Source organism: Saimiri boliviensis, chromosome 13, assembly GCF_048565385.1.
Source record: "Saimiri boliviensis isolate mSaiBol1 chromosome 13, mSaiBol1.pri, whole genome shotgun sequence".
Lineage (NCBI taxonomy): Eukaryota > Metazoa > Chordata > Mammalia > Primates > Cebidae > Saimiri > Saimiri boliviensis.
This window is the reverse complement of record NC_133461.1, coordinates 107,205,161-107,227,954: the sequence shown is the minus strand read 5'-3', so window position 1 is coordinate 107,227,954 and position 22,794 is coordinate 107,205,161. Positions and strand designations below refer to the sequence as shown.

General features: G+C 47.6%; 1 protein-coding gene and 2 long non-coding RNA genes across 3 annotated transcripts in view; 1 reads left to right on the top strand and 2 right to left on the bottom strand.

Annotated features, from left to right (window-relative positions):
- Positions 1-22,794, top strand: part of LOC141580885 (uncharacterized) — a 135,065-nt gene that overhangs the window by 530 nt on the left and 111,741 nt on the right. The window lies entirely within an intron of this gene.
- LOC141580884 (uncharacterized) lies at positions 10,025-12,577 on the bottom strand. Its single transcript, XR_012513330.1, has 3 exons — positions 12,460-12,577; positions 10,918-11,104; positions 10,025-10,250 (listed from the first exon to the last, which is right to left on the bottom strand). It is a non-coding gene; the product is annotated as an uncharacterized LOC141580884 (long non-coding RNA).
- On the bottom strand, positions 18,435-19,513 carry LOC141580883 (corticostatin-3-like). Its single transcript, XM_074384176.1, has 3 exons — positions 19,289-19,513; positions 19,026-19,057; positions 18,435-18,700 (listed from the first exon to the last, which is right to left on the bottom strand). Exons 1-3 carry the CDS (start codon positions 19,458-19,460, stop codon positions 18,650-18,652), a joined length of 255 nt encoding a protein of 84 aa, XP_074240277.1. The 5' UTR covers positions 19,461-19,513; the 3' UTR covers positions 18,435-18,649.

Genomic DNA, 22,794 nt, shown 5'->3' with positions numbered 1-22,794 from the left:
TTGCATAGCTCTTGCCCTGATGCGATTCTCTCCATTGAACATGCTTTAAACATGCTTTAAAGGAGTTTAAACATTAAACTCCTTTGGTAAGTGTCTCCGTGTTTTAAGTATCTTTATGCTTACCCACACATTTTCTTATTGCCACTCCAAGCTGAAATAATCTTTTTCTTCTAAAGTCCTAATGCTTCATGAAATCACATTTTGCCCAAGTATTTTTTCTGTATTTTTGCCTTTAGTGTTTTTAATTTATTTCTTAAAAGTATGCTATCGCAGGAGCTAGGATTTAAGACAAGGACTGTCTTAAATCTGCAGTTGTAGGTTTATTCTAGACAGTTTTATAATAACAATGTGATGTTATATGTTATGTTAGATATGATTAATTAACTTATACTGAATTTCTTGATCCCCCATGATGTGTTAGGAACTCATGTATGCACTGTGGTACGATGAGCAAAACGTGGAGTTTTTCTTCTAGCATACAAAGGCAAATGTTCCCCATGAGACACGTGGGGAGTTCCCTGCATTGGTGCCTGGCTGCTCTTTGCCTGCGTGATGACTGTTGGCTCCTCTGTATTGTAATTCTTTATGACTTAAATGTATGCGGTTTGGGAGGCCAAGGCAGGAAGATTACTTGAGCCCAGGTGTTTGAGACCAGCCTAGGCAACATAGTGAGAACCTTGTCCCTACCAAAAATTTCTTAAAAAATTAGCTGGGTTTGGTGGCTCACACCTGTAGTCTCAGCTACTTGGGACGCTGGGGTGAGAGGATGTCTTGAGCCCAGGAACCCAGGAGTTTAAGCCTGCACTGAGCTGTGATCACAACACCTCACTTCAGCCCGGGCGACAGAGTGAGACCTTGTCTCAAATGAAATTTTAAAATCATGAAGAAGTAAAGTCTCATTTGGACACACCTGACTTTGTGGCTATAAAACAGCTGCAGTTTATATACCGTATAGCTGCAAGTCTGCAAAAAACTCCAGCATTCACTCCCAAAACCCAAGTCCGTGCATTTAGACGTTATTACCTAGACTTCGTTTATAAAGGCAGATGTTTAATTTTAAAACATGTCATGAGTGCTTTAACAACTAAACATCTCTAATATCCATTAGAGAGATTGAAACTTACAGCATGCTTAACTTCTTAATAAAATGTCTGTATTTAAAAACAAAACAAAACAAAAAACCAAACAAACAAAAGCAAACACAAATGTTACAGAGAGTCAGTGAAATACACAGAAGGTGAGGTGGTAACAATTCTTAAGTTAGAAATAAAGAGAACCAGAGGGATGGAGCTCACCAGGGGAACTTGTTGCAATTTAAAATGGAGAAATTGAGGAAGAACACAGTGATAAAGTGAAATTTTAGCTGAGACCCCAGAGCTGGGGAGCAGGCCAGGCAGAGTTGTTGGTGAAGGGTAGATGCCCTGAGATGGAGTCAGCCTGGCCCACGTGACAGTTTAGGAGGATGTATAGGGTTAGTTCATGACTGGAGCACTCTGAATCAGTGGTAGTCAACCAGAAACCAAAGAAGGCTGCAGAGGCTTCACACCCTGAATCCTATTGTGCCCGTCACTGTCACTGTCTAAACAAAGGGAAGAGCTGGGATCATTTCTCCGTCAGAGCCACTCTGTCGTCCCCGCTATCTGTATTGGGTTCCCCATATATGCAACATCTCAGTGGTGTGTGTGTGCCCCTGAGCTGCCCCTTGAGACAGGCAGAGCCTCAGTCTGGGGCTGAGACCTGCTTAGAATCTGCATGGGGTGGATGTGGGGAACACCTTCTCCCTCACCCTGGGCCCTAGGCATTTGTGGTTGGTGTTGGTGGTCACGGCAGTGTCTGGGCCATGAGATGTTCTTAGTGTGGAATGGTGAATAACCCACTCGAGACACCTTCCTTTCATTGAAGCCTGTAACCTCTCTGTCATTGTAACAGTGACCATCTGCTACAAGTAGCCATGGCTTGAATATAGTTTCCTTTCCAAATGTGTGTTTTAAATTCACCAACTGCAACTACCAGATCCAGAGTATATACGAGGGGCTCACCTTGGACTCCTCCCTGGGCTGTGTGGTCCTGTCCTGAAAGGCTGTTTCAGGACATGTTGGACAAGTGCTCAAGGGTCAGTGGGAATCAGGGTAGAAAAGGCAAGGAGAGACAGAAGGGAGGGTCATGTCACTCCAGCAAGATGTCAGCCTGGCCCTCAGGGACACTGGGTTAGGCAGTGACCCTGTCCTCTTGGAGGGGAGGAGGAAGACAGGCCCAGGAAGGTGCAGACCCCAGGTGTGCTGTGCCTGGTGGGGAGGCTGCAGGTGGAGGCAGGACAGCAGGGGGCGCTGTGGCCTCCCGGGCAAATGCTCTGAGCATCTCAGAGGGCGCTCCTGGTTCATTCCCTTTCCCCAGACCTGGTTTCCTGCTCACCCACTGATGTGCAGGATGTTTTGGGGTATCAGAGCCTCAGCACTCCACAGCAGCGACAGGAACTGAAGGTTTCTGATGAAATGTGTTTTGTTTTTTTTTTTGTCTCTTTATTTTTCTCATTGCCGCTTTGAGGCTGTATTTTCCAAGCAGAATCAGATTCTTAGCAGCTTTAAGGCAAGGCAAGAGAGTGCACGTTGTAACGTGCAGTGGAGCATTTGTTCATGTGTGTTTTCTGGGAGTGAAGATGACTCCCAGAAAATGAGGGTGCAATGGTTTTCTGGGAGTGGAATCCACGGATGTGGAATCCAGGTCTTAGTAGACGTGGCTGCAAGATGTGTTTAATGAGGACATCCCAGTGAGGACTGCTGCTCTTTCCGTTCCATGCAACCTGTCTTCGCTAACCACCCGTTTCCCTCTTAAAGCTGCTTCAGTGGATCTCAGGTAACCCGATGTCTTAAAAGGCAGATGTATAATCTGGGATTGTTTCAAGAATGATCTCCAATTCTTTAGCACAGAGGATGGTGGTTTTTCCTGAGAAAGAATGATTTTGTGACTGCATGAACTTTGAGCTGACACCGATTATTTGCCCAGCACATGGGAGTTCTTTGACAGTGGATCCAGAGAAAGTGAGGCCGAGTGAAAAGGCAGAGCAGTGGATGGGGAGACCGCTGTTGTCATCTGGACCTTCATTTCCATTTGGGTCTGAAGCCCAAATTCCTATTTGAAATTCCTAGAATTAGGAATTTTATTTTGTTCGAAAATTTGATTTAGGTTTCTGCTACGTGTATCCCAAGTATGTTGACACAGACACACATCACCCATTAAAGAGGCATAAACACAGAGAGCTTGTTAGAAGGCGTTTATTTGGGATGAGGAAAGGAAACTGAGGACACGGTACAGGGGTAACAAGGATGTCTTCAACGCTCGAGGTAAATTGTGAGCTTATTTTCATCTGCACGCTCAGCGGCAGCAGAACCGATATCTTCTACGACCAAGGAAGCAGGTCCCAGATGGAAGTTGTCCGAAACGGCAGCGTCCTTGTCTGCAAACACAGGCTGAGCCTCTCCCTGAGTCTGGGGGAGATGTGCAGAGAGAATGAGAAATTGATCACTAAGGTCATCAGTGGGTGGTAAAGGGAATGTTGGGAAGTCACATGCTGCCTGATGGGTAACGTTGGCTGCATTAGGGCCAGTAGCACGAGCTACCTCCGTCAATAGGAATAAATACACTGAGCAGTGCTGGTCACACAGGATTCGATTCACTCCTCTTTTGCTCTCATTTCTGTGATTCTGCCCCATTACACACACAGCCGAACACACTCTTTGGCTTGGCTCTGCTTTTTAAAAACTGTTCTATAGATAGAGCAAAATAATTCTCCTTGTAATTAAGTCCACTTGTTTAGAACCAGAAAGAACTAGTCAGACTGTCTCTTCATATCTTAAACCTACTGAATTTCACAGATGTATCCTGGAATCAAGTCTTTATTTTCTACTTTTGTTTTTTTCTAAAGTGAAAGCATTATTTAAAAAGCAAAGGAATAAAAGAATGACTGCTCGACAGGCAGAGCAACCTCAAGTCTGTTACACTTACTTGGCTCTCTGTTCGATTTATAGATGAGAAAATCAGGGCCCAGAGCTGCTAAGTAAAGCCACCTCAGTGACATCCGCCACTGAGACTCGATTCCAGAGCCCGTTTCCTGTTTGTCCCTCTAGACTCTGCAGCTCTGCGTGCTGGCCTCTCTCACCTGAAAGCTGACGTGCGGCACCTTCCTCCCATACAAAGGAAACAGATGCTTCTTCAGCGTCTGCTCCAGGCTGCTCCTGGGCTGCGAGCTCGTCAGCTCTTGCCTGGAGTGGCTCCGCCTGGGCCCGCAGGACCATCAGGAGTACGGTGGCAGTGAGAAGGGTGAGGGTCCTCATGGCCGGGGTAACCTGAGGGAGAGCAGGAGTGGATGTGTGGGGAGTGAAGAGTTAGCCTGGACTTATAGCTCTGCAAGGACAAGGCTCAGAGACAAGGAGCCTCGAACCTTCGGAGTGAGCAGAGGTGTGTGTTTCGTTGGAGATTGTGTGGGACCCGCTGGTCTCCATGTCCCTCTTTTCTCCTTTGCTCTCCCAGCTTTCAGTCTAGTGTGAATCTCTATGTGTAGTGTCTGTGCTGGGGGGGAAAAGATGGTGATAATCAGGATCCTGGCATCTTCTTCCTGTTTCTCACTTCATTAAATATTTACTTCTTAATATTCAAGCAAAGGCTGACAGCAGTGCTTTTGTTCAATAAGTTCAGGGTACAAATGTCTCGTTTTCTGCACATGACCGCACTACCCTCTGTAGGTCTAGACTCTGGCAGCAGGCATGAATTCCTATCAAGTGAAGAGCCGTTTGTTGCAGGCGTCAAAGGTATTACCACCCTCATGGAGTTACGGGGTGAGTAGCCTCCTGTAGGGGTCAGTGTGAAAAGGACAATGACCCCATCAACGTATAGGTGAAATGAGCCCAGTGATATAGAGGTAAAAAGTTCATCTACAGCCAAAAGCTTCTTTCCAGCTCTATTGAGATATGAATAAGAATTAAATATGATATGTATCTACTGTATACTGCCTTATGATTTGATGGTTGTATACCTGTGGTCCTTTATCATATACTATATACACAAATCAACTCAAAATGTAACGACCTAAACATAGATGTGAAACCATAAAAATTCCAGGGGAACATACGAAGATAAAGCTTTGACACTGATGCAGGTAACCATTCCTTGGCTGTGACACCAAAGTCACAGGCAGTGAAAGGGAGAAGAGACAGATGGGGCTGCACTGAACGCTGAAGCATCTGCACGGCCAAAATAAACAAGCCACTGGATGAAAAGGCAACCCAGAACACAAGAGAACATATGTGCAAACTGTAGTGGTGGAAGGGGTAGATATCCAAATACATAAGGAAGTCAAAAAATTCAACAGCAAAAAACAAATAACCTGATTGAAAAACAGGCCAAGGACCTGGAGAGGCTTCTCTCACAAGAGCAGAGCGTTCTAGGGAGCAATTATTGCCTCTGTTGGACATGTCAAGTGGGACAGGTGTATTTAGAAGGAATTTCCTTGAGTTTCTCTATTAACTTAGCCGGTAGCCACGGCCCCCTGTAGCCACCAAAGGTTCAGACAGAAGTGCAAAGCAGGGCATTCACCTGCCGGGTCCCTGTGGGGTGGCCTGAGAGTCACAGGTCTGATTGGGGGCACAGCTTCAGTGTGGAAACCTCAATGTGAAAGTTCAAGTTTTGTGTTACTTACAGATCCTCAAGCTAGCAAGGGACCAGAGAGGGCTGAGAGCGGTCCGTTGTCCGGGGCCTCCTGTGGCAAGAGCAGCCGTGTACAAACAGCAGAGGACTCCCTATTTAAGGTTCATTTGGGATCAGGTGGCCTCATATCCGGGGTTACTTTCTGTTAAGTGCATTATTAAATAACTCCGGTGGCAAGGGCAGTTGAGAAATTCAGTGGGAAGCTGGGCTCCAAACCGGAGTCCACAGAGGGACTGACCCCTCCTCTACCTTGGGGAGCCCTGGCCAGGCCCAGGCAGCGACCACCTATGGATTATCCACGACTCCTAAGACACTGACCCTGTGATGCCTGTGCTGGTAGCTGAGGCTGAACTACCTGGCCCCAGGGAATGTTTAAAGCCACCAGGAAGGGCCAGCTTGCTATTATACTGTACACTCTGTAAGGACTAGGGAAAAAGCACCAGCCTACACAGTGAGGAGGATTTGGGATTTTGCTCTCAATCAGCCTCTGCAGGCCCTGGGGTCTAACCATAAAAACACACCAAAGCCATTCAGCCAAGCGGAGATGTGGTGAACACCTGGGTGAGGCTGGAGAGCGGGTCAGGTTTGTTGGACTCTCCTGAGTTGAGCATGTGAACGTAGCCCATGGTTTCCTAGGGGGAACAGTTACCTCCTGGCCTGGCAGTGAGATGCTTCAGGACTAAACAATTGTCTGTGAGTAAGAGTTAAAGTGTTTTGTGTAATCTTAACGAGGGATGAGGCGTCTTGCATCTGATTAGGGGTGGTCGCTGTTCCAGAACAGTGGGGTCGGCTGTCAGTCTGAGGAAGCAGTGAGTTCCTGACCTGCAGCTGCCCAGGAATGTCACCATTTGAGGAAATGGGCACTGGTCTCATCCCAGCACAGGTACAAATTACAGATATTTGGGGAAGTGGGACCAGGAAATGGTTTTAGTTTCTAGGGCATTAGTAGGTGCCCTGTAAGAAACCAGTGGATGTAGGTACAGAGGAAAAATGAGAAGGGGTGGTGTGTACGTGGGGAAGGTTCCAAGGTTGTGGGAACATCCAGTGACCTGCAGAAGTCAAACCTGGACCAGCCTCCTACACACAGAACATTCCAATCCACAGACATGTTCTCAGTAACACATGAGAGAGCGATTACTGAGAGAGCCGGTTAGATTTGGCTGTGGTGCTGTTACACGTAAGTCTCAGAAGTCCCTATGTTTTCCCTAACTTGTAGGGCAGCCTCACGATCTGACCTTGGCCCTTTGGTTTCCTTGCTATTGGAGGTAGAGCTCATGGGGTCACACTGAAGGTCAGTGGTGATCTCAGCAAAATACCATTGCATTGGGTCATCTGCAGAGCGCCCAACACAGCCTGAGCTAAGGAAGGAGTATGGCAAGGGTCGGAGTATGTGCCGAAAAGCAGCACCGTGTGCAGTGGTGGGGAACGCGGCAGTGAGGAGTAAGGAGTATCCTACAGCAGTGAGGAGAGGCTGGTTTGTTCCTGACCCCACAGTCAAGGCGAGGGTCCTTGGTGTCTCCAATTCCAGCAAGGCCATTGCCTCCCTTGACGACTCCTTGGGCAGGGGCACTGTAGTATGAAACAAATGACTCTTCCCATGGGGGTGGCCTGCCCAGGTGTCCACCCGTGAAGGGAAGTGGGGGTCTGGGTATTCGCTTTACTGCTGCTGTCACACAGGCGTTCCGCCCTATGGGTCTTCAGGCTTCAGGGAAGCATTCAGTGAAAACTTGGGCTGTGTTTTCCTTAGTGGTGTGGGATGTTTGCATCCACAACCCTTATACACCAGAGCACATGCACATCCATGAGCCCATGATCATTCTGCAAGCTGTCTGTGCACACGAGGCTCCAATGTGGAACTGCAGTCTGGGTTTGGGCTGCAGTGTTTTTAGCCAGTTTGAATTCACACCTGGGCATTCCTTGAGAGGGCCACCTATGGTCTTCGTGGTAGTCTTCTTCTTTTTCTTCTTTTTTATGTTAAGACAGAGTTTCACTCCTGTTGACCAGGCTGGAGTTCAGTGGCACAATCTAGACTCACTGCCACCTCTGCCTCCCAGATTCAAGCAATTCTCCTGACTCAGCTTTCCCAGTAACTAGGATTACGGGCTTGCACCACTGCACCAGGCTAATTCTGTATTTTTAGTAGAGATAGGGTTTCTCCATGTTGGTCAGGCTGGTATCAAACTCCTGACCCCAGGTGATCCACCTGCCTTGGCCTCCCAAAGTGCTGGGATTACAGGGTGAGCCACTGTGCCTGGCCCACCTGCTGGACACATGCAGCTCACTTTCTGGAGCAGGGAGGCAAATGTTACAGAAAGCAGCTGAAATGTACAGAATGTGAGATGGTGTGAAATTCTACAGTTTAAAATGAGAGAAGAAGGGGATTGAGGTTTCCAGAGGGAACTAGTTGCCATTTATAATTGGGAAATCAGCATAGCCCTCAGTGACAAAGGGGAGTTTTGGCAGAGACCACAGGACCTGGGGTGCAAGGCAGGTGGAGTTCTGGGTGAATTGCAGAAGCCGTGAGACAGGGTCAGCCCGGCTCAGTGGACAGTTAGAAGCAATATGCAGAGATACAGCAAGGAGCATGTGACTTGAAGTCAGTGGCAGTCACAGGAACCCAAGGAAGGTCACCTGGCCATCGTGCTCTCAATCTTAATATGTGTCCTGCCCTGTGTAAAGAAGAGGTAGAGCTGGGACCATTTGTCTGTCAGACATAGACCCATGTATCCTCCCTAAGATCTGTACTGGGTTCCCCAGCTGTGCAATGTCTCAGTGGGATTCCTGGGCTGCCTCTTTGGACAGGCAGAGCCTCAGTCCCGGGCCAAGACCTGCTCAGAATCTGTATGAGTTGTTTGGGGGGGGTGGGGGAACTCCTGCTCCTTCCTCCTGGGGTCTGGGCATTTGTGGTTGGTGTTGGTGGTCACAGAACTATCTGGGCCATAAGATGATTTAATCAAGAAAGGTGAATGATCCATTCGAAACACTGCCTCGTTTTGAAGCCTGTAATCTCTCTGTCCCACTCAAACTCCTTGGGAAATTTTACTAGTGACCACCCCACTACAAGTAGCCATGGCTGGAATATAGTTTCTTTGTCAAACGAGTGTTTTGAATTCACTGGTTACAATGACCAGATCCAGAGTAAATACGAGGGGCTCACGCTGGACTCCTCCCTGGGCTGTGTGGTCCTGTCCTGAAAGGCCGTTTGCAGAACACGTTGGACAAGTGCTCAGGGTCAGTGGGAGTCAGAGGAGAAGAAAAAAGGGCAGACAGGAGGAAGGATCACATCACACCCCAGCAAGATATCGGCCTGACCCCCATGGATACCGGGGTAAGGCAGGGACCCTGTCCTCTTGGAGGGGAGGAGGAAGACAGGCCCAGGAAGGTGCAGACCCCAGGTGTGCTGTGCCTGGTGGGGAGGCTGCAGGTGGAGGCGGGACAGCAGGGGGCGCTGTGGCCTCCCGGGCAAATGCTCTGAGCATCTCAGAGGGCGCTCCTGGTTCATTCCCTTTCCCCAGACCTGGTTTCCTGCTCCCCCACTGATGTACCAGATATTTGGGGTATCAGAGCCTCAGCACTCAGCAGCAGCGACAGGAACTGAAGGTTTCTCATGAAATGTTTTTTTGTCTCTTTATTTTTCTCATTGCCCCTTTGAGGCTGTATTTTCCAAGCAGAATCAGGTTCTGAGCAGCTTTAAGGCAAACCAGGAGAGTGCAGGCTGCAGAGTGCGTGGAGCATTTGTGCATGTGCGTGTTCTAGGAGTGGAGACTATTTTATGAGTTTGGAATCCAGGTCGTAGTAGACGTGGCTGGAGGTGTGTTTAATGAGACCTCTCAGTGGGGGCTGCTTTGCTTTCCTTTCCACGCAACCCGTCTTCGCTCACCACCCGTTTCCCTCTTAAAGCTGCTTCAGTGGATCTCATGTAACCCGATGTCTTAAAAGGCAAATGTATAATCTGGGATTGTTTAAAGAATGATCTCCAATTCTTTAGCACAGAGGATGGTGGTTTTTACTGTGAAGGAATGATTTTGTGGCTGCATGAACTTTGAGCTGACACTGATTATTTGCCCAGCACATGGGAGTTCTTTGACAGCGGATCCAGAGAAAGTGAGGCCGAGTGAAAAGGCAGAGCAGTGGATGGGGAGACTGGTGTTGTCATCTGGACCTTCGTTTCAGTTTGGGTCTCAAGTTCAAATTCCTGTCTGAAATTCCTAGAATTAGGAATTTTATTTTGTTCGAAAATTTGATTTAGGTTTCTGCTACGTGTATCCCAAGTATGTTGACACAGACACACATCACCCATTAAAGAGGCGTAAACACAGAGAGCTTGTTAGAAAGCATTTATTTGGGATGAGGAAAGGAAACTGAGGACAGGGTAACAAGGAGTAACAGGGGTAACAAGGATGTCTTTAACTCACAAAGTAAACTGTGAGCTTCTTTTTATGTGCAAGCTCAGCGGCAGCATCTTATACCAAATACGCAGAACCCAAATGGACGTTCTCCGGAATGGCAGGGTCCTACTCTGCAAATGCAGCGTAAGCGTCTTCCTGAGCCTGCGGAGGCACAGAGAGAATGAGAAATTGATCACCAAGGGCAGCAGTGGGGGGTAAAGGGAATGTTGGGAAGTCACATGCTGGCTGATGGGTAATGTTGGCTGCATTAGGGCCAGTAGCGCGAGCAACCTCCGTCAATAGGAATAAATACACACAGCAGTGCTGGTCACACAGGATTCGATTCACTCCTCTTTTGCTCTCCGTTCTGGGCTTCTGCCCCATTACACACACAGTTGAACACACTCTTTGGCTTGGCTCTGTGTTTTCAAAACTGTTCTATAGATACAGCACACTATTCTCCTCACAATTAAGTCCACTTGTTTAGATCCAGAAAGAACTAGTCAGACTGTCTCTTCCTATCTTAAACCTACTGAATTTCACAGACGTATCCTGGAATCAAGTCCTTATTTTCTACTTTTGTTTTCTTCTAAAGTGAAAGCATTATTTAAAAAGCAAAGGAATAAAAGAATGACTGCTCGACAGGCAGAGCAACCTCAAGTCTGTTACACTTACTTGGCTCTCTGTTCGATTTATAGATGAGAAAATCAGGGCCCAGAGCTGCTAAGTAAAGCCACCTCAGTGACATCCACCACTGAGACTCGATTCCAGAGCCCGTTTCCTGTTTGTCCCTCTAGACTCTGCGGCTCTTCGTGCTGGCCTCTCTCACCTGAAAGCTGACGTGCGGCGCCTTCATCCCATACGAAGGAAACAGATGCTTCCTCAGCGTCTGCTCCAGGCTGCTCCTGGGCTGCAAGCTCGTCAACTCCTGCCTGGAGTGGCTCCGCCTGGGCCCGCAGGACCACCAGGAGAACAGCGGCTGCGAGGAGGGCGAGGGTCCTCATGGCCGGGGTGACCTGGAGGAGGGAGAGCAGGAGTGGATGTGTGGGGAGTGAGGAGTTAGCCTGGACTTATAGCTCTGCAGGGACAAGGCTCAGAGACAAGGAGCCTGGAACCTTCGGAGTGAGCGGAGGTGTGCGTTTCGTTGGAGACTGTGTGGGACCCACTGGTCTCCATGTCCCTCTTTCCTCCTCTGCTCTCCCAGCTTTCAGGCTAGTGTGAATCTCTATGTGTTGTGTCTGCGCTGGGTTTAAAAAGATGGTGATAATCAGGATCCTGGCATCTTCTTCCTGTTTCTCACTTCATTAAATATTTACTTTTTAATATTCAAACAAAGGATAACAGCAGTGCTTTTGTTCAGTAAGTTCAGGGAAAAAAATGTCTCATTTTCTGCAGATGGCCCCACTATCCTCCATAGGTCTAGACTCTGTTAGCAGGCATGAATTCCTATAAAGTGAAGAGCCATTTGTTGCAGGCGTCAAAGGCATTACCACCCTCATGGAGTTATGGGGTAAGTAGCCTTCTCTAGGGGTCAGTGTGAAATGGACTATCACCCTGTCAGCCTATAGGTGAAATGAGCCCAGTGATATAGAGGTAAAACTTCATCTACAACCAAAAAATTCTTTCTAGCTCTATTGAGATATGAATCAGAATTAAACATGATATGTATCTACTGTATACCGCCTTATGATTTGATGTTCGTATACATGTGGTCCTTTATCATATCCTATATACACAAATCAACTCCAAATGTCATGAAGACCTAATCATAGATCTGAAACCATAAAATTACGAGAGGAACATACGAAGATAAAGCTTTGACACTGATGCAGGTAACCATTTTTTGGCTGTGACACCAAAGTCACAGGCAGTGAAAGGGAGAAGAGACAGATGGGGCTGCACCGAACGCTGAAGCATCTGCACGGCCAAAACAAACAAGCCACTGGATGAAAAGGCAACGCAGAAGACAAGAGAACATATGAGCAAATGGTAGTGGTGGAAGGGGTAGATATCCAAATACATAAGGAAGTCAGACAACTCAGCAGGAGAAAACAAATAACCTGATTGAAAAACAGGCCAAGGACCTGAGAGGCTTCTCTCACAAGAGCAGAGTGTTCTAGGGAGCCATTATTGCCTCTGTGGGACACATCAAGTGGGACAGGTGTATTTAGAAGGAAATTCCTTGAGTTTCTCTATTAACTTAGCCGGTCGTTGCGGCCCCCATCAGCCACCAAAGGTTCAGACAGAAATGCACAGCAGGGAATTCACCTGCCGGGTTCGTGTGGGGCGGCCTGAGATTCACAGTTCTGATTGGGGGCACAGCTTCAGCGTGGAAAACTCAATGTGAAAATTGAAGTTTTGTTTTACTTACAGATCTTCAAGCTAGGCAGAGTGACCAGAGAGGGCAGACAGCAGTCCGTTGTCCTGGGCCTCCTGTAGCAAGAGCAGCCATGTACAAACAGCAGAGGACTTCCTATTTAAGGTTCATTTGGGATCAGGTGTCCTCATATCCGGGGTTACTTTCTGTTAAGTGCATTATTAAATAACTCCGGTGGCAATGGCAGTTGAGAAATTGAGTGGGAAGCTGGGCTCCAAACCGGAGTCCACAGAGGGACTGACCCCTCCTCTACCTTGTTGAGCCCTGGCCAGGCCCAGGCAGCAACCACCTATGGATTCTCCATGACTCCTAAGACACTGACCCTGTGATGCCTGTGCTGGCAGCTGAGGCTGAACTACCTGGCCCCAGGGAATGTTTAAAGCCACCAGGAAGGGCCAGCTTGCCTATTATAGTGTACACTCTGTAAGGACTAGGGAAAAAGCACCAGCCTACACACTGAGGCGGATTTGGGATTGTGCTGTCAATCAGCCTCTGCAGGCCCTGGGGTCTAACCATAAAAACACACCAAAGCCATTCAGCCAAGCGGAGATGTGGTGAACACCTGGGTGAGACTGGAGAGCGGGTGAGATTTGTTGGACTCTCCTGAGTTGAGCACGTGCACGCAGCACGTGGTTTCCTAGGGGAACAGTTACCTCCTTGCCTGGCAGTTAGATGCTTCAGGACTCAACAATTGTCGATGAGTAAGAGTTAAAATGTTTTCTGTAATCTTAAGGAGGGATGAGGCATCTCAGGTGTCATTAGGGGTGGTCGCTGTTCCAGAACAGTGGGGTTGGCTGTCAGTCTGAGGAAGCAGTGAGTTCCTGACCTGCAGCTGCCCAGGAATTTCACCATTTGAGGAAGTGGGCACCGGTCTCGTCCCAGCAGAGGAACACATTACAGCTATTTGGGGAACTGGGACCAGGAAATGGTTTTAGGTTTTAGGGCATTAGTAGGAGCCCTGTAAGAACCCAGTGGATGTGGGTACAGAGGAAAAATGAGAAGAGGTGGTGTGTACCTGGGGAACATTCGAATGTTGCGGGAACATCCAGTGACCTGCAGAAGTCAAACCTGGACCAGCGTCCTGCACACAGAACATTCCAATCCACAGACATTTTCTCAGTAACACATGAGAGAGCCATTACTGGGAGAGCCGGTTAGATTTGGCTGTGGTGCTGTTACACGTAAGTCTCAGAAGTCCCTATGTTTTCCCTAACTTGTAGGGCAGCCTCACGATCTGACCTAGGCCCTTTGGTTTCCTTGCTATTGGAGGTAGAGCTCATGGGGTCACACTGAAGGTCAGTGGTGATCTCAGCAAAATACCATTGCATTGGGTCATTTGCAGAGCGCCCAACAGAGCCTGAGCTAAGGAAGGAGTATGGCAAGGGTCGGAGTGTGTGCTGAAAAGCAGCATCGTGTGCTGAGGTGGGGAACACAGCAGTGAGGAGTAAGGAGTATCCTACAGCAGTGAGGAGAGGCTGGTTTGTTCCTGACCCCACAGTCAAGACGAGGGTCCTTGGTGTCACCAATTCCAGCAAGGCCATTGCTTCCCTTGACGACTCCTTGGCCAGGGGCACTGTTGTCTGAAACAAATGACTGTTCCCATGGGGGTGGCCTGCCCAGGTGTCCACCCATAAATGGAAGTGGGGGTCTGGGCATTGGCTTTACTGCTGCTGTCACACAGGCTGTCAGCCCTGTGGGTCTTCAGGCTTCAGGGAAGCGTTCAGCCAAATCTTGGGCTGTGTTTTCCTTAGTGGTGTAGGATATTTCGATCTACAACCCTTATACACCAGAGCATATGCACATCCACGAGCCCATGATCATTCTGCAAGCTGTCTCTGCACATGAGGCTCCAATGTGCAACTGCAGTCTGGGTTTGGGCTGCTGGGTTGTTAGTCAGTTTTAATTCACACCTGGGCATTCCTTGGGAGGGCCACCTATGCTAGTATTAGTATTAGTATTAGTATTAGTATTAGTATTAGTATTAGTGTTAGTGTTAGTGTTAGTATTATTTTTGAGACAGAGTTTCACTCCTGTTGACCAGGTTCAGCGGCACAATCTCGACTCGCTGCAACCTCTGCCTCCCAGGTTCCAGCAATTCTCCTGACTCTGCTTCCCCAGTAGCAAGGATTACATGGATGGGCCACGGCACCCAGCTAATTGTGTGTTTTTAGTAGAAACAGGGTTTCTCCATGTTGGTCAGGCTGGTATCAAACTCCTGATCTCAGGTGATCCACGTGCCTTGGCCTTTCAAAGTGCTGGGATTATAGGGTGAGCCACTGTGCCCAGCCTGCCAGCTGGTCTTTAAACTGTTATTTGTGATTGTGAGGGCTGCTGGTGTTTCAGCTCAATGCCACTGGACCCATTCGATGCCTAAGGATAGAGTTGCCAGCTTTGGACTGAGGTCTGATGGCATGTGGGGCACAGACTTTCACAGGATTCCAGCACTCCCCAGCTTTCCAGCCTGGGGTACAAGTTCTGACCAGGGCAGTTCTGTTCTAGCAACTTCTGGGCTTTGAATCCTGAGTCTGACAGTAGCCCCACAGCCATGGGAACATAAGATGCCAGACATCTTATCAGGTAGAGCACCGACATCTTATCACTCAGGGCTTACTTCCAGATGCTTCAATATTGACATCCATCATGGAGTAACCTTTCACCAACATTTCTTCAGAGTCGTTCTCCGCCATTACACAGGCGACGTTTGGGAATGATACTTCCATGTGGTCATCAGCTAATGTAGTCTACGTGCACTAGTGTGAAGGCTTCTCTTTGTCTAGTGACTCAGTCTGTGCCTGGGTCTTGGAGCAGTAATCCCTTCACCTCCAGGGAGGGGTGAGGGGGAGACATGAGCTACCTTTCCAAGTAGTCAGAACTGGAGCTTCTGCTGGAAACGGCATGTCAAGATGGAAGGTGTGGTGCAGAAGAGGCATTTTGGGCCTGCTGGGTGCATTTGGGCCTGGGCCTCAGTCCTCAGGGGATCATAGCGTGCTATCCATCCACAGTACATCGTCCAGTAAATGTTTGAGGTTGAGACGATGGCTTGGGGTTCCATAGCCCATGCCACAGCTTCAAATGGAATGACTTTAGGAGGCCACTGTGCGGCTTGAGGAGGCTGGTGGCTTGGGGGCGACAGGTCAAGTGAGTGTTCCCTAAAGTGTCATGCTGTGAGGCCCATTCCTGTGCCACTGCTGCCTGGAAGTGGGAGCCTAGGTCTTTGTCGATGATGGTGGATGGTTTCCAAGAGGGAAATGTCACAGCAAGAAAGCACCAGCTACACCAAGACTCTTGGGTTGAAAGAGTCACCGGAAGTGCGGTGGATGTGTGTCTGCCTCTGCACAGCAGAAGGTACTGGCTGTGGTGGGAGGGGCCCAGTGAAGTCCATGTGCTGAGAGGTGATGGCCCAGGAACAAGGGATTGCGGGCCACAGCCTGTATCAAGCAGGGGTGCAGCATCTGCTGTTCAGCTGGAGATCTGGTGACAGGCACCAGTGGCCTAGGGTCCCCTCTAATGCAGCCACAGCCTCCAGGGGCTGAAGCTGGGGGACGCCGCTTTGGCTTGAGGACAGGACGCTGTTCTCTGCACTGAACGTGCTGCTCTGCCCCTTCTTCTAACCTGTCCACATTTTGAGTGTCTTCATGTGTCACCATGAAATCCTTTATTGCCACTGCAAGACAAAATGATCTCTGTCTTTCTCCTGAAGTCCAAATGCTTCATGAAGCCTCGTTTCTTTCAGGATATTTTTCTACATTTCAGACTTCCATGCTTTAATTTGTTTTGTAAAGGTTTGCTGTTACAGGCACTAGACACATAGACTGCCTTGCCTCAGTAGGCTTGTTTATTCCTATGCAGTTTAGTGATAATAATACAATTTTATATAATTATATGATAATGATTATAATTCACTTATTCATAATGAATTTATCGATCCCCTTGTATGTTAGGCAGTTCTCTATGTACAGTGGTATAACCATGAGTGAAACATGCCTTCTTTTGTATAGACATAAAAGTTACACAGAATACGTGAAATGTACAGAAGGTGAGATGGTTACAATTTTACACTTAGCTGGAGGTCACTAGGGGGAACTTGTTACAATTTAAAATTGAGAAATGGAGAACATCTCAGTGACAAGGTAGAATTGTAGCTGAAAACCCCAGGTCTGGGCAGTGAGATGGGTGCCCTTCTGCGGGAAATGCAGATGCCCCCAGATGGAGTCAGTCCGGCCCACAGGACAGTTTGGAAAAATATGGAAAGTAACTGATGACTGCATCACTTTGAATCAATGGCAGCTATTAGAAACCAGTGAAGGCTCCTGGCCTTCACTCCATGAATCCCAATATGTTTCCGTCACCGTCTAAAGAGGAAGAGCTCAGATCATTTCTCTGTCAGACACAGACCTAGTGTGTCCTCCCTGGGACCTGTATGGGGCTCCCCAGCTGTGTATTGTCTCAAAGGGGTACCTGGACCCCTGAGCTGCCTCTTCAGACAGGCAGAGCCTCATTCCAGGACCAAGACCTGCTCAGAATCTGAATGGGGTGGATGCGGAAAACAGCAGCATCCTTCTCCTGGACTCTGGGCATTTGCTGTTGATGCTGGTGTTCGCAGCAGTGTCTGGGTCATGAGATGATTTAGTCAGAAATGGTGAATAAGCCCCTTGAGACACCGTCCCTTTTTTTAAGCCTGTAATCTTTCTGTCTCCCTCAAACTCCCTGGGACCTTTTAACAGAGACCACGCCTTACGAGTAGCTGTGTCTTGAGTATAGCCTTTTCCTCCAAACACATATTTTCAATAAACCAACAGCAACTACCAGATCCAGAGTAAATACAGTGGGTGGACTCATGCTGGACTCTTCCAGATGGGGGGTCATGTCCTGAGAGGACATTTGCCGGACACATTGGACAGGGGTTCAAGGGGTCTGTGAGAATCAGGGGAGGGAAGAGTAGGACAGACAGGGAGACAGGACACATCAAACCCCAGCAAGAGGTCAGCCTGGCTCAGGGACACCGGCGTTAGGCAGTGACTCTGCCCTCCTGGCATGGAGGAGGAAGACAGGCTCAGGAAGGTGCAGACCCCAGGTGTGCTGTTCCTGGTGGGGAGGCTGCAGTTGGAGGCAGGACAGCAGGGGGCGCTGTGGCCTTCCGGGCAAATGCTGGGAGCATCTTGGAGGGAGCTCCTGGTTCATTCCCTTTCCCCAGACCTGGTTTCCTGCTCACCCACTGATGTGCAGGATGTGTTGGGAATTAGAACCTCAGTGCCCTGCAGCACCAGCAGGGACTTGGGTTACTTGGAGAACTCTTGTCCCTCTCTTCACTTTTCCTGATGCCTTAGAAGCAGTATTTTCCAGGCAGAACCAGATTCTCTGCAGCTTTAAGGTAACCCAAGAGAGTGTCTGCCACCCAGTGCCATAGGGAATTGTGTGCACACGTTTTCTGCGTGTGCGGACAACTCTGTGTGTATGAAATCTAGATGTTAGTAGGTATGGCTGGAAAATACTCTTAATGAAGACATCCCAGCGAGGTGGCCCTGTGCTTTCTGTTCTACTCAGCACATCTTTGTAAAAGCTAGTTCCAATTTAACTGATTTCTTTTCCCCATGGAGCTGATACATTGTCAGGTCTAAAAAGCAGATGTGCGATCTAGAACTGCTCAGGAAAACTCAAACACTTCTGGAAAGAAGGTGCTGGCTTTTTCTGAGGAGAAGCAATGTTATGGCTGTGTAAGCTTGAAGCCGACAGTGATGGTTTATGGAACACTTAAGCATGGTCTTTGCTTGAATCTAGTCAAAATGAGGCAGAGTGGAAAGGCAGAGCAGTAGATGGGGAGACGAGCAGCATCATTTGAGCTCTCCTAACAATGTGTGTCTGAAGCTTTTGTTCATCTCCGATCTTCCTAGAATTGGAAGTGTCTTTTGTGTAACATGCAGAATTTAGGGTTCTGGTACTTGCCTCCCACAGTCCTGACTTAGACACGTATCAAACATTAAAGAGGTGCAAACACAGAACACTTGCTACAAGGACTTTATGAGAGATGAAGAAAGGAAGCTAGGGACCAGGTACAGGCATAAGGAAAGTTATCTTCCTGGTCTGAAAGCAAGTTGTGGACTTCTTTTCTTCTGTTCTGCAAGCTCAGGGGCAGCAGAATTTGTACTGGATCCCGTCAAAGGAGCAAGTTCCATACACGCTTTCTTCAAGGTGACAGAGTCCTATTCTGCAAGAGCACATCAAGCGGGTCCCTGGGCTTGGGACACATAAAGCATCAGGCATTAGGGCTGTGGTCAGACGGGGTGGTAAGGAGAATCCCCATGCAGTTACCTCCTCGGCTGATCACATTCATCATGGTGGCCACATCACAGCAGCAGCAAAATCAGCCCAATCAATAGGAATCAAAGCACACCGCAGTGCTGCTCATAGGTAGGATTAGAGACCTGCTCTCCTTCACTCACCTTTTTGTGCTCCTGCCCCATCCCTCAGGCATCTGAGCACACTCTTAGACCTGTCCCCAGTTTCTAAAACTCCCCTAGTAGACAAAGTGAACTGTATTTCTTCCAAAGTGGGGCTCTCACCAGTGACGCAGGGGAGATGGCCCAGCATGTTTCTGCAGAGCATAAAATAAGTGTGAGTCTCAGAATTGTCAGAAAATCAAACATCTTGGGAGAAAAGTCATCCCTGGAATATCAACTGGTTCCTTCCTTTTACTGTGCACATGAGGAAATTGAGGCCTGGGGAGGTGTTCACAAAGAGAAAGAGCCAGCTGTTGGGTCTGATTCGAGAGGTGCCTGATTTTTCCTCTCTAGACTCCTAGCTCTGCAATGCTAGAATATCTCACCTGAAGCTCTAAAATCCGAGCTTGCGTCCCTTGTGAGGCAGATGGCAAAGTCACGACCTTCTGATGCAGGCGGCTCCTGGGCTGCAACCTTGTCAGCTCTTTCCAGGGTTGGCTGAGCCTGGGCCTGGAGAGCCACCAGGAGAATGGCAGCAAGGGTGGCAAGGGTCCTCATCGTGGCTGGGGTCACCTGCAGAAGGGAGAGCAGGAGCGGATGTGTGGGGAGTGAGGACTCAGCGTGGATTTATAGGTCTGCTGGGAGAAGGGCTGAGACCGATGCTGCAGTGAGAGCAGGTGTGCATGTGCTGGGTGGGGGCAGGGCTGCCCTTGCCCTCCAGGTCCCTTTCGTGTTCTGGTGTTTTCCCAGCTTTCATCGTGGCCGTGAGACCTTATGTTTAGAGTGTCTGGACTGGATCCAAGCTGATAGGGAGGCTGAGGACCCTGATTTCCTTTCTGTTTGCAGTTGACTTGAATATTTTCTTTCTGATACTGAAAAATGTCAAGAAGCCACAATTTCATTCATTAAGTTGTGAACAAATGTCTCTCATTTTCTGAAGATGGGCCCTGCCGCTCTCTGGAGCCCCTGACCTGAACCCGTTGGAGTGGAAAGGTAAACCATTGCAGAGCTCAGGGGAATTTCCACCCTTATGAAGAGGTTATAGTGTGTGTAGCCTCCTCCTGGGACCAGTGTGAAGAGGGCCGAATGATTTTTCAGGCTACAGGCGAAAGAGCTCATTAGGACACTAGGTCAAGAATAAGTAAATCCAAAGTCAGATGGAGGGTTAATTTTAAGAAATGAATGTCATTTGTAAGATTTGTACCATTAACATATCTGTACTTTAAGAAATATCAAAACATATGACATGTCCGTAGCCCTCTTCTAGAATCTTTGATACTGTTTTAATTATAAAATCTGTTTTTCTTTTTTCTTTTTTAATTCCTTTTTTTTTTTTTTTGAGACAGAGTCTCACTCTTTCACCCAGGCTGGAGTGCAGTAGTGTGATCTCAGCTCACTGCGACCTCTACCTTCCGGGTTCCAACAATTCTCCGCCTGAGCCTTAACCCCAGTAGCTGGGATTACAGGCATGCCCCACCATGCTAGGCTAATTTTTGTATTCTTTTCAGAGATGGGGTTTCGTCATGTTGACCAGGGTGGTCTCAAACTCTTGACCTCAGGTGATCCACCTGCATCGGCCTCCCAAATTATATCTAGAATCATGCAGCTGGAACAACAGGTGGAAAGGGTAACAGGCTCCCATCTGTTCCCTCAGCCCTGCGGTTCTGCTCCTGGAAACCACCACTTCCCAGTTTTACACGTTCTTCCTCACTTGCTTTTTCCTTCGTGTCTTGTACACGTCGTATATCAAAACTTCAAGAACGCCGGGCGCGGTGGCTCAAGCCTGTAATCCCAGCACTTTGGGAGGCAGAGGTGGGTGGATCACGAGGTCAAGAGATCAAGACCATCCTGGTCAACATGGTAAAACCCCGTCTCTACTAAAAATACAAAAAAAAAAATAGCTGGGCATGGTGGCATGTGCCTGTAATCCCAGCTACTCAGGAAGCTGAGGCAGGAGAATTGCCTGAACCCAGGAGGTGGAGGTTGCAGTGAGCCAAGATAGCTCCATTGCACTCCAGCATGGGCAACAAGAGTGAAACTTGGTCTCAAAAAAAAAAAAAAAAAAAAAAAAAAAAAAAAAAAAAAAAAACCTCCAAGAATAGCATCATTGCATATACCCTATACTATTCCAGTTTTTGCACATGCCATCACTTTACTATTTTTACATTGGGAAAATATTGTCAAATTGTTATAGTCTGTGTATTTCTAAGCTTTGGTATGACAGGTTTAAACAGCAATGAATATAATATTGTAGTCATCAGTTTACGCATAAATGACAATATCTTTTTAATATGTTTTTAGAAATAGAATTGCTGGGTTAAGGAAGATGTCTTAAATATTTTGAAGTTGTTGCTATGTTCTCCTCACCGAAGTTTGTTCAATGTGCTAAAAGCAGAAATCACCACAACCGTTGCCCAGTGGAATTTCTTTTAGAAAGCCCTGGTTGTTGCAAAAGTAATTGCGATATTTGTATTGTGGAAATTTGCCGTTTGATAATGGAATACATTCTTAAATAAATGTGGTTACATTTTAGACCATTTTAATGCACATTTGTCACTTTATGTTTTTTTTTTTTGCTAGTATCTTATTACTTGCTGTCTATTTTATGTTTATTTTATTGTGGAAATGATGATAGACAAAATGGAAATTTGAGCAATTTTCTTATTTTAGTTGAAAATGGGTCATAAAGCGGCAGAGATAACTCACAACATCAAAACACATTTGGCCCAGGACAATGCATTAATGACCCACTGCAGTAATGAGCTAACCAACACTCAGGGCAGTGGTGGTTCGGGAAGTTTTGCAAAGGGGACCTTGAGGATGAGCAGCATAGCGGCCATCCGTTGGAAGTTCACAACGACCAGCTGAGAGCATTCACTGAAGCTGATCCTCTTACAACTACACGAGAAGTTGCAAAGAACTCAACGTCAACCGTTCCGCAGTTGTTCAGCATTTGAAGCAAACTGGAAAGGTGAAAAAGTTCAGTAAGTGGGTGCCTCATGAGTTGACAAAAAATTTAAAACCTTGTCATTTCCAAGTGTTGTCTTCTCTTAATTTATGAAACAACAAAGCATTTGTCGATCGGCTTGTGACATGCAACAAAAAGTGGATTTTATACGACAGCCAGCAGAGATCAGCCCAGTGGTTGGACCGAGAAGAAGCTCCAAAGCACTTCCCAAATCCAAACTTGCACCAAAATAAGGTCACGGTCACTGTGTGGTGGCCTGCTGCCAGTCTGACCCATTACTGATTCAGCTTTCTGAATCCCCGAGAAACCATTGCATCTGCGAAGTATGCTCAGCAAATCCATGATATGCACCAAAAACTACAACACCTGTAGCCGGCATTGGTCAACAGAAAGGGCCCAATTCTTACCTGCCTAATTCCCAACGGCACGCCACAGAACCAGTGCTTCAAAAGCTGAACGAATTGGTCTGTGAAGTTTTGCCTCATCTGCCGTATTCACATGACCTCTTGCCAACCAACCACCACTTCTTCAAGCCTCTGGACAACTTTCTGCAAGGAAAATGCTTTCACAACCAGCAGGATGCAGAAAGTGCTTTCCAAGAGTTCACTGAATCTGGAAGCACAGATTTTTACACTACAGGAATAAACAACCTTATTTCTCGTTGGATAAAATGTGTTGATTATAATGGTTCCTATTTGGATTAACAATGCTGTGTTTGAGCCTAGTTATAAGGATTTAAAATTCATGGTCCAAAGCCCCAGTTACTTTTGCACCAACCTAATATTTACCAATTGTCATTGCCCTTTCTTCCTGCCTATGTTTAGAGGAGCAATATTTCCTCTAAGAATGCTTGATGGCTTCGACTCTCTTGCAGCTCAGGGACCAGTGAGCTTTGTTCTGACCAGTAAAAGATAATCCCTAAGA